The following is a 12,088-nucleotide window of genomic DNA, read 5'->3' as shown; positions in this document are numbered from 1 at the left end:
AGTAATTTTATATCCTAACTAAAAATAACCTATTTCACTACATATTTCGTGGTGAACTTGTCACAATATGACATTTAATAGTTATGTGGTATGTATATAGTACTCCAAGGGGGCTGATATCCTGTGGCTCAGCTACACCACCTTATTCTTCTTCTGAGAACTTACTTTTCTCCCATCTGACTGTCTGTCTCCAGCAACAGTGGTCGAGCCTGTCTCTCCCTCCTCTGAAGAAGATGCTTCAGATGGCTGGGCAGATCGCTGACGGCATGGCTTACCTCAACGCCAACAAGTTTGTCCACAGAGATCTGGCAGCCAGGAACTGCATGGTGGCCGAGGACTTCACTGTTAAGATAGGAGGTAAGTAAGGGTCACTGTCCGACAAGGTGTCCATTGTCAGGTATTAATGGACGACGGTGAGGCGTGAACCGTCCGACCCGCAGCGGAGGTCCATTAATACCTGACAATGGACACCTCAAAGGGCAGTAACCCGCTTATACCATGGTCACTTGCCAAATAACATTTTTAAATCATTAGTTTATATTTTAATTAGTTTTACAATCCAAATCTTAAGTTTTTACAAACAATAACTCTGTTTCCTTGGTTATGCCTGACTGTTGGACTAATACCTGGAACTTGGTTATGCCTGACTGTTGGACTAATACCTGGAACAATCATTCCCATCCTATAAGGTTCTTATGCAATGCAAACGTTGTTCTTGACCTTAGATACGCCTTGCGTCCCTTAGCAACCGGAGCTATTTATAGTCCACTGAGCTCCGAGCCAGAAAGCTAACGCTATGCTAGCAAGATCCAAAGACAATCACATTGTGTACAGTTGGCGATCAGTAGAACAAAAACTGACAATATGTTGAACAACAAGACAAGCTAGGTATCAGCCATGTCATTATCCCCAAAACAATATAACGACTTTTACGAACAATTTTATTGGCGATGTATAACGTTACTGTCGACCGCAGCCTGAAGTAGCGACCTGAACAGTGAACGGGATGTGAGATAATGTTATTCACTGTGAAACAAAGTCTGTTTAGAGGGGAAGTATAACTCCATCCTGTGGTGTTCAGAGTATAACTAACTTCTTACAGCATTTGTGTTAGGTCCATCCTGTGGTATTCAGAGTCTAACTTCTTACAGTGTGTGTGTTAGCTCCATCCTGTGGTGTTCAGAGTCTAACTTCTTACAGCGTGTGTGTTAGCTCCATCCTGTGGTGTTCAGAGTATAACTAACTTCTTACAGCGTGTGTGTTAGCTCCATCCTGTGGTGTTCAGAGTACAACTAACTTCTTACAGCGTGTGTGTTAGCTCCATCCTGTGGTGTTCAGAGTCTAACTTCTTACAGCGTGTGTGTTAGCTCCATCCTGTGGTGTTCAGAGTGTAACTAACTTCTTACAGCGTGTGTGTTAGCTCTATTCTGTTGTGTTCAGAGTATAACTAACTTCTTACAGCGTGTGTGTTAGGTCCATCCTGTGGTGTTCACAGTCTAACTTCTTACAGTGTGTGTGTGTTAGCTCCATCCTGTGGTGTTCAGAGTCTAACTTCTTACAGCGTGTGTGTTAGCTCCATCCTGTGGTGTTCAGAGGACGAGGCACTGAAGCAGCACACAGTGTTAAAAATAACAGATTGACATTTCCTTTTTGTTTTAATGTAGCACATTAATTTAGAACAGTAAACAGTCATTTTCACACCCTGCAGCCAATCAGAATTGAGTATTCACCCAGACCATGGTATAAAGAACTGTAACAAGGTCAGAGGTCCCTGTCAGCTATGGAGCAGAGGTGGGAGGGAGCTGGGAGCATGCTCATAAAGTGGAAATGTCTTAATTGTCAAATTATTGGATGGCCAAATCATAAGGCTAACTTCATTCCCAGAAAGAGAACCCTCTAGGGGCAAACATCTCCCACAGAGCTGACCTCTTCAGTGGAAATGTGATGCAAGTAAACATCTTTTGTCCAGATTTATTTCCCATCAGAGAATAGGATCTAACCCATTTTTAATGTGTAACCTCGTTGAGTGTGAAAAGGTCTAGGCCATCATCAAGACCCTAATGGTTCCGATAATGAGTAATAGAGTGATCTCTAAGGGATTATGGTTACTGCAGTAATATGGCCTATAATTTCAGAAAAGAGCACCCTCCTGTAGAATATGGACCCACATAACGTGTGTGTTTGTGTGTTTGTGTGTTTGTGTGTTTGTGTGTGTGTGTGTGTGTGTGTGTGTGTGTGTGTGTGTATGTAGACTTTGGCATGACCAGAGACATCTATGAGACAGACTACTACCGTAAAGGTGGTAAGGGTTTGCTCCCAGTCCGCTGGATGTCACCTGAGTCCCTTAAGGACGGAGTCTTCACCACCACCTCTGATGTCTGGTGAGCAGGCGCACACAAACAGAAACAAACTTCATTTTCTGTCTTTAGTTCATTCAAAGAATATGTTCAGAGTACAGTAGTAATAATGGAAGACACACTGATTTAACCCCCTCCCTCCATTTAGGTCTTTCGGGGTTGTACTGTGGGAAATTGCCACCCTGGCAGAGCAGCCCTACCAAGGTCTGTCCAATGAGCAGGTGCTCCGCTTCGTCATGGAGGGAGGGCTGCTGGAGAAACCACAGAACTGTCCTGACATGCTGTAAGACACACATCCAATCTCCATTTCACACGTTTCTATCTACAAGCCAAGATCTTCCTGTGTGCCATGTTTTCCTCTACTTTGCTAGTTCAATCATAACGGACTAGTGTTTATTCACTCAAACAGTGTAGCAGTGCTGCTGCCCATCAGCCTGCACTCATTGGGATTTCCATACCACAGTGCTGATAGTGTTCATGGCTCGTCTGTTTTTGCTCTTATTTTCTCCATGTTGCGTTTGTTGTTAATATGGAACAGCCCAAGTGTAAATCCACATCTAAAGAGTTGTGAGCGTGGCAGACAAATTTGGCCACCAACCACAAAACATTTAGAAAACACCAGATGGTTTAATTATGAGGAGAACAAATGTGAAGGCACAGGGTTTGCTTCCAAAAGCAAATTTCTACTGATGTTTTCTAACAGCAATCATTTTTTAAATAATATGTTGTCCCTATACTTAGCATTAAACATATAATAGATAAAAACACTTTCATTATAACTGCAGTGTGCAGTTTTAGGATATTTTACAGGGTTGTATGGCATAACTTTACAGGCATTAGCTTTACATTAGATTTTTGACAGGTCTGTCACTTCAACTCTAACAGCATAGACTGCATCCATTTGTAAATTTGTAAATGTATTCAGCCTTAAAGGAATAGTTTAAAATGTGGTAAATATGTTTATTTGCTTTTATGCCAAGAATTAGAGGAGAAGATTGACACCACTCGCAAACTAGACTCTTTAATGTTGCTTGCTGTCCCTGTATCCAAATAGTAAAATATAACTTTTAGCAATAATTTTATAGCATAACCAAGAATACACATTATCATACAAGTGTATTGAAAGTAAACCTTTTATTGACCGATGAATTGTCACAGAAAGCAGCCTATAACACCACTGGGTTTAGATCAAATACTTCATAAACAAAAAGTAAAGGGGGTCACATACGGCCGTTTTAGCAACAGAAAGCAAAGATTTGGCAAAAGTAAATATTAGCTTGTTGTAGGAAGGCCCTGTTCCTCTGGATGCAGTCATTACTACAGGAGGACATGTTGGTGATGCAGACTGAGCTAACCCGTGTATGTGTATGTGTGCGTTTGTGTAGGTTTGAGCTGATGCGAATGTGTTGGCAGTACAATCCTAAGATGCGTCCTTCCTTCCTGGAGATCATCAGCAGCCTAAAGGACGAGCTGGACCCATCTTTCAGAGAGTCTAGTTTCTTCTACAGCAGCGATAACAAGCCGCCCGAAGCGCCGCAGCTCCATCTGGACAGTATGGACGAGATTCCTCTGGAGCCCCCTTCTTCCACACAGTCACAGCAATCCCCAGTCCCACAGCAGACCCCACCCTCGCCTAGCTCAGAGGCTCCGCCTGCCCCCTCGTTAGACCCCAGCTCCCCCTCCTCTCCCTGTACGTCGACCACTGCCATGGACAAGCAGCCCTCCGGCCAGCAGGCAGCCAACGGGCTGTCGGGGGCGGGGCTCGCAGCAGGGCCAGGGGCGGTGCGGCCGTCTCTGGACGAACTGCCGCCATACGCACACATGAACGGAGGGCGCAAAAACGAACGTGCCATGCCCCTCCCGCAGTCCTCTGCCTGCTGATTGGACAGACACCCCACCAGACTGCAAACCCCGCCACCTTTCTTTCTGCAGAACCCGATGTCTCAGTGGGTGGGAGCTCTTTTTTTTTATTGTTTATTTTTTATCACATACAGCAAAACCATGTCCACCAGCTAGGTGTGGCTACTCGGTGTGGAGCAAAGACTCGCAGCGAGGTGGAGAAAAGGGTCACTGGGTCCATGTTCTGCTGGACCTCCTGAGACCACCTGTTTCATATTGTTGTGCTTTTGGTTTGTACCAGCTGACTGTCCCATGTGACCCTGCCCTGGCTGCTGAGTGGGACGACCAAAAGAAAAGAAATTAACAGTAAAAAAAGAAAGTAAGAAATTATTTGGTGGAGATCTCTCCCTCTCTTTATGGCTGAACTTATTTTCCAAATTGTTGTTTGTTACTTTTGTATATGAATTTTCAAATGGGAGGAAAACAAAATGTGTAGGCCTTTTATAAATGACCACCGTTGTGGTTGCTTTTGAGCGGGCATTATGGTGAAACTGTTGAGCATATCTAATGAAGAAGCACTTCAGAGAGGTCCTCCGCAGTCCTGTTGCTCTGCAGGCTGGGGGGTCAGCGTAATGCCGGGTCAACAGCCAATCCGCTGAAACAAACAAACCAGAGGGAGAAAGGTCAAATCTGCCAAATGTGTTGCCAAAATTGTCAAATTATCTTTACTGCAGTATTGGCCTGTAGTGCTCCAACACACCGGATTGAAAAATGAAAGCACTTTGTATTGCTACAACATCATTCTTAAAATCTGTGATCAAAAGGGAAATGAACGTCCCTCTCCAGTCCTCTACAGCTCCTCTATCAAAATGACGTGGTGGACTCTGAAATTGAGCCACATCCTCTTCTCACACAAGTGCCGTTCTGTTACGGTTTAAACGCCAAATCCAATCAATAAAGAAGCAAAAAAAATGAATACCTTGAAGCAAGGACTGCGGAGGGAAGCCCATAAAGAGGAAATCAAATATGAAGACTAGATCTAGAACGTCTCTTGATCGGGGTATGCCCCGAGTTCAGAGGCATTCTTTTCTCTTTTTTTAGACTAGTCATTAGTCTCCAACATTTACAACATCTATACGTGGGCAGAGCTTTTATGTACGCACCAGTTGTTTGTGTCACTTTTCTAACTTTTATACGGTTGGAGACTTTCATCATGTACAGAAAGAAGCTGCTATTCCTGATTTCTCTTGTGGTTGTAATATAGTTGATATCTATATATAAAAAGAGAAAAAAAAACCGTCTCCTTCAGGTTGGATCCACAAACGTTTCCACTCCAGTCCATTTTTGTAATGCTTGTAATTGTGTAATGTATATGTCAGCTGGTTTGGTTGCTGTGTTTGTGTAAAGGTACGACAGTTTGCCTTGTATTCTGAAGCAGCGGTGACTTCCCCTCCCATCTGACTATAGGACAGCGACGGTACCAATGATCCATGTTCTCGCCTCGGCCTCTGTTCTCTAGGGTCTACGGGGTCAGAGGTCAGAGGTCAGGCATCACTGCTGAGTCCCAACTAAATCTCAGGTCAAAGAGAAAAGTTCAATCCTTTTCTACTTTCCTTTTTTTTTCTTCTTTTTGTGCTGTCATACCCAGAGACATCCAGCCACGTCTGTGTGTGTGTGTGTCTGTGTGTGTCTGTGTGTGTGTGTGTGTATACCTCTGTTGTTATTTTTTTTATCATTAGACAAGAGCAGTGTTTCTTACAACAGTCTGAAACCAGAAATGGTTTTCCAACTTTGGATGGATGGGTCGTTGCACTTATTGTATGGAACCCCAATTCTGACAACCTCAAGTAAAATGTAATCAGACTAGCCAAAATATAACTGAATACATCAATAAAGAATATTGTTAGTTAATTAGGGTTAGTTAGGATGAGGAGGAGTGTAAAAATAAATGTAATGCTTTATACTTTTCCTTTTACTTCCAATCAGTTGGTATATAACGACAGAAAGTTTTTTGTTTTTAGATGAACAGAAGAACTGCTCAGTGGTAAAGAAACTCCATTTAATTATTTAACTAACGTTATTATATATTGTTGCATGCAGTAATATTTTTGACGTGTCTGATGGCCTGTTGTAGTAATACTGAGTTCAAAGTGCAAATGATTGCAAAATAGAATGGATTTAATGTAGCAGCTATCCTTAACATCTTATTTTTCTAAAGGCAAGTGCAAAAAAACCTGTCTGTTGGATCATTTCACTTCCTGCTGATCAACTTCTCTCTTGAATCAAGGGGGTGTTTTTGTATGCTGCTGGAGTGATCCACATTATTTATATTTTTTCAACATATTAACGTGTTTGTAGATGATTGCTGAAGTTAAATTGGAATTATCTTACAGCACAGACATTGTTTAAGCTTTAAGAAAAATAAGATTTCACAATAACACTAAAAGGACTTGAGAATAACACATGCTCATGAGGCTCTTCTCTTCTCCTGAACCTGTTCTTTTATTAAAATACTAAATCTAAATTCAGCAAGACACAAATGATCACAGCTCTAACTGTGCTGAACATCTAAGCATTAGACATAGTGCTTTATCAAGGTTTACTGAAGAAATGCACACTAAAATATGAAGACAAGTACGATCAGATTGGACCACATGGAATAGATATTAAAGGATCATTCATCTCAGAAAGTTTGGATTCCCAACCCAGATGTTCCTTGGTTATTTTTCTTATTTTTATGTGAAGTGTAAATCACTTTACAAATTCCCCACAACTTCCCTCTAATATTTTGATGTTTCTTTTGCTATTTTGGGCAAGGTTTTGTTATTCCTTCAACCATCCATCTACCTCACTTTTTATTTTTCAATCTATCTCCACAGAAAAAGAAGAACTGTGTTCTCTGTTTGTCAGGCTGTGATGACGATCGTACTGCTGTTAATACGGTCAAATACAAACCACAAACCAAACCTGTTCCTTCTCCTCCTCCTCCCTTTGTTAGTCTGTTGTGTAGTAGTCAGGCTGGAAGTACTGTGTGTTCTGGTAGTCTGTTGTGTAGTAGGCAGGCTGGAAGTACTGTGTGTTCTGGTAGTCTGTTGTGTAGTAGTCAGGCTGGAAGTACTGTGTGTTCTGGTTAAGAGTCTGTTTCACCCAGTCCGACCACAGCCGAGTGATGAGACCACTTCATCCTGAGATCAGATCAGGATGGCTATTTCTATGTTTGTGGTCTGATTTTTGCCTCACTTTTACCACTGGAGCACCACAGAGTGGACATACAATCAAACAAATTAAATTACCCCCCCCTTCCCCCACATTGTTGGCCAATTTGTTACAAAGGTTTTGATATGTGTAAGTTATTCATAGCTTTCCAACTCTTGCGTTTCTATTGAAATGATCTGTTAGATTGAGATTTAATTTTGGTTTTCTTTTGTACATGCTGTTATCAATATATTCTGAGTACTGGGAAAAATGATTGGCTGAAGGAAAAGTGTCTGTTTCTCTGATTCCTTTTTTCTACACAAGATTTAAGATGAATAAAAATGTATGCAAACTGTTCCATTGCTTGTCTTTGTTGAGAAGTGTGTATTATTTGGGTCATCTGTGCAAGTGACAGACTTCTCAGGAGAAAGGAAATCTAGAAGATGAGGAGACTAGATGCACTGAAGGAAGTCATACTGTACATTGTGCCGGAGAATGTAGTAAATAATAAGTTTAACAATTCCACCGATAGAAGTGTTCTAGTAGAAACCCCAAATACTAATAAAAACCTGAAAATATAAATGTGTTATATCTTCGATATACAGTCAATGATTACAAATTACAACCCTTAAGTCAAAATGTAGCTTGAGGAGAGCTACAGCAGTATTAACAGCAAAATGTCCTTAACGTAAAAAGTAAAAGTACTTTTTATGTTCTCTCTTCTATTATTAGAATCTGATTACTGATGCATTAACATGTAAGGAGCAGGTCGTTTGAACTGCTTTATAAACTGATGGGTAGTTTGATCTTCAGCAAATGCATCATAAAATGACCATATACTGATTAAATCGTCATCCTTATCTGTTAGATGTTGTGTCTGGCAAGTAGCCAGCAACGGGCTGTCAAATAAATGTAGTGGAGAAAAGTCAAATATTTCCTTTTGAAAAGTAATGTAGTAGAAGTATAAAATAGTTATGTACCTTAAAATGTTACCTCTAGCACTTCACTTCTTGAGTAAATGTACACTGTATGAAGGATAACTGAAGCACTGTTCCATGTTTCTGACTGGCTAAAAAGGTCATACCTACTGTACATCTTAACATGAACAAGTCAGTCAGTAGGTTCTTCTCTAAGAAATCCACAAGTGCACAGCAGGCTGATGTTTTTATTGAAGGAGAAAAACTAGTGGTTGTGTCTGATTTGAAATACCTTGGTATCATTTTAGACTCTAATTTAACTTTTAAAAAGCATGTTAAAAAGTGCATAATACCATCAGATATAATCTGGCTAACTTTAGACACATAAGGCCATATCTAACTACAGAGTCAGCCAGATGTTTTAGGCATGCCATAATCCTTTCCCACATATCATACTGTTTGACAAGCTGGTCCCAATAGAAACCAATAGAAACCCTCTATAAGCAAACTTTAAAAACACAGATCAGAAACCTATCAGCTATCACCACTGTCACTACTAAATGCAACTTATTCAATTTTGACAGTTTCCTAAACTAATATGATTGACATTGCTGGGTATCAGTGCTTTAGAAAGGACAGAATGACAAGCAAAGGGGGAGGAGTATTAATATACATCAAAGACACATTTAAATGTCAATTAGTCACCCTGGAATTTCTCGCCCTAAATGTAACCCTTTATATATTAATATAATTATAAATGTCCTTTATAATCCACCTTCTCATAATGTTAAGTTCTATGATGAATTAAATGTTATAGTTAAACAACTGGACTCTTACAGAGAGACAATATGGTATGGTGACTACAGTATTAACTGGTCTGACAAAAACTGTAAACAAAAACTCAAAGCATATATGACAAAATTTAACTATCGACAAATGATTGTAGGACCCACAAGGATAACAAGGCAGACTAAGACTCTCATTGACTTGGTATTTACTAACAGACCAGAACGAATAACAAGGACTTATAATTTGATTAGTGGACTCTCAGACCACAACATGACTTTGACTGTTAGGAAACTGATGAAGAAGCGCCTGCAGTACTTTGGTAAACCTGATCATGAAAAAATACAATTCATTCTTCCGAAAGGTAAAATTCTGCAATTTGAAAGAGAACTTAAAAACATAAACTAGGAACAAATTATGACACTAGACAATGTAGAGGAGTGTTGTAATTCCATGACCACATCTATTTCAAGTCTGATGGAAAAATCTACAAAGCAAATAAAATCTAAACAAAAAAGATTCTACGGTGCCCTGGATAAATAATGAAATACGAAAAAGCGAGATTTAGCTTTGAAAACATTTTTTAAATCTAAACTTAATACCGATCTCCTGACTTATAGAAGTTTAAGGAATAAAGTCGTAAATGAGCTGCGGAAAGCAAAAGTGAAATATTACACTCATCTAATTGATAGTGCTAAAGGTAACAATAATTCACTTTGGAGTCATTTAAATAATCTGACTAATAAATCAAATAAACAGAAAAAGATTACAAAACTTAACATCAATGGCAATATTATAACCGATTGTGCCACTATGGCGGATGGATTCAATTAATACTTTGTACAATCTGTTGAAGAATTAACAAAGGAATTCCAGCCTGTGAATCATTTTAATCATTCACTGAGAGTCACCTCAACAGATTCCTTTTATATTAAAGAGGTGTCGGATACAAAAGTTGCAGAAATAATCAAAGTTGTAGTAGCGCAATTGAATGACCATTTAGAAGCCAGACAGCTACTCCATCCACACCAGTTTGGGTTTAGACCAGGTTATTCAACTGAAACAGCAAACTGCTGTTTAATTGAAAATGTAAAAAAGTCCCTGGACAAGGGCAATGTGGTGGGAGCTGTATTTATTGATCTTAAAAAGGTAAAGGTCGATACGGTCAATCATAGTTTGCTTTTATCTAAAATGTTAAATTTTAATTTCTCAAGTGAGGCAGTGTTGTGGTTTACGTCTTATCTCCAGTCTAGAGTGCAGTGTGTTAAAGTTGATCAAAACATATCTGCACTCTCAAACATAAAAATGGGTAGGTATTCCTCAGGGATCTATACTTTGCTGTTTAGTCTCTTTATAAATGACTTACCTCTGCACTGCTCAGATGCCAGTTGTCAGCTCTATGCGGATGATGCTGTTCTTTATGCACCCACTAGGTCACCTGAGCAGGCTGCAGCTGCACTGTCCACTAGTATGTCTGACATCCAACAATGGCTCATCCAAAATCACTTAGTTCTAAATCTCTCAAAAACAGTTTCCATGTGCTTTTCCATTAAAAAACTTGATTTAAAAGGTAGATTTAAAGGTCCAATATTTAATATTTGTACTGTAATAAATCCAAAAATGACACCAATGCCTCATCAGATATTAAGGAAACATGTTAAACTGAAATACTATCTTTTCTGACAACAATGCTAATATCAGTATTTTTCTTTTTGAAATTTACATTCCGTGACGGAATTTATGTTTATGTTTTGATCTGTGTGTTGTTATCAACGGCCCAGTTTGACAGCCAGGCCGGGTTGCCAGATATACCTGTAAAAACGTAAACCCAGCGCGCTACAGCTGTAACGGTAGTACAGCCATGAAAGCAGCAAACAAACAAACAGGATCAACAGAGATAGATTCTACATGACATAAAAAAAAGAAAACAGCATGTTTCTAACAGTTGCGTGACCAGAGACGTAACAACCCCCTGGTAAATATTGGAGATGTATTTGAAAGATGGAGACAGCTTAGATCCCAAAAAGACGCAGAGTTGGCTTATTTTCTCCTGAACAGGTAAGCATTAGCTTCAGGCTAATTTATCACAGCTACTAGGGATAGGCATTTTTTGTCATTTCAACATTTGTGTACTCACATTGAATTATATAGCTAGAGTACCCGAGTTGGTTACTCGCAAAAACAATTGAGACATAGCCAGTAAAGTGATCCCGACTGGTCCTGGCTAACGCCGCCATGCTAACCCTGCTAACTGTTGTCATGGCTGTTTACAGCGTGTAGCCTCTTCAGCGGCTGGAGCCGACAACGGTGAGTTATTTTAAGCCACGAGAGGGGGGCTGTAAATCGGAAAGAGAGGACTGTGAGTTTGCAGTGTGTTTAGCGATTGTTGCCGTAATTCTAAGCCAATGAAGTGTGTTCCGTTGGCAAGGTAGTGGTATTTTTAGCGTTTCGTATTGTAATTCTAAGCCGAGGAAGTGTGCCTGACTGGCGTGTGGAGAGGACAGTGAGGTTGTTGTGTTTTTAGCGGTTCATACTGTCATTTTAGGCCGAAAAAGTGTGTCTGTCAGTTGGTTACAGAGCTCCGCGTGAGCACGGGCTTTTATGACCGTCAATATAGCCAGCATCTACCGTTAGCTACTCTGCTGTGCTGTGGAGTAATGTCTGGCTATGTGAGACTAGCATCTACCGTTAGCTACTCTGCTGTGCTGTGGAGTAATGTCTGGCTATGTGAGACTAGCATCTACCGTTAGCTACTCTGCTGTGCTGTGGAGTAATGTCTGGCTATGTGAGACTAGCATCTAACGTTAGCTACTCTGCTGTGCTGTGGAGTAATGTCTGGCTATGTGAGAAAAGCGTCTAGCTACATTGTTGTGAATGCTGCGGTCTCAGCCTGGCAACCCCCGTGAACTTGGAGTCTGGGCAGGAGGGGGGGAGACGACTCTCCAGTATTTTGAATTGGTAGTGCAGTAACTATTTTAACCGCTAGCTGCCAGT

General features: G+C 40.4%; 1 protein-coding gene across 1 annotated transcript in view; it reads left to right on the top strand.

Annotated features, from left to right (window-relative positions):
* The window catches only part of igf1rb (insulin-like growth factor 1b receptor), a 60,792-nt gene extending 53,044 nt beyond the window's left edge, over positions 1-7,748 (top strand). The window contains exons 19-22 of the mRNA XM_028585839.1: positions 195-357; positions 2,252-2,381; positions 2,506-2,640; positions 3,743-7,748. Coding sequence (XP_028441640.1) covers positions 195-357; positions 2,252-2,381; positions 2,506-2,640; positions 3,743-4,238 — 924 coding nt within the window. The 3' untranslated portion in view covers positions 4,239-7,748. The remainder of the gene's footprint in view (positions 1-194; positions 358-2,251; positions 2,382-2,505; positions 2,641-3,742) is intronic.
* The last annotated feature ends 4,340 nt before the right edge of the window (positions 7,749-12,088 follow it).

Source organism: Perca flavescens, chromosome 1 (genome assembly GCF_004354835.1).
Source record: "Perca flavescens isolate YP-PL-M2 chromosome 1, PFLA_1.0, whole genome shotgun sequence".
NCBI classification, from domain to species: domain Eukaryota; kingdom Metazoa; phylum Chordata; class Actinopteri; order Perciformes; family Percidae; genus Perca; species Perca flavescens.
Note: the sequence above shows the minus strand (reverse complement) of the source record. Positions and strands in the feature narration are given on the sequence as shown.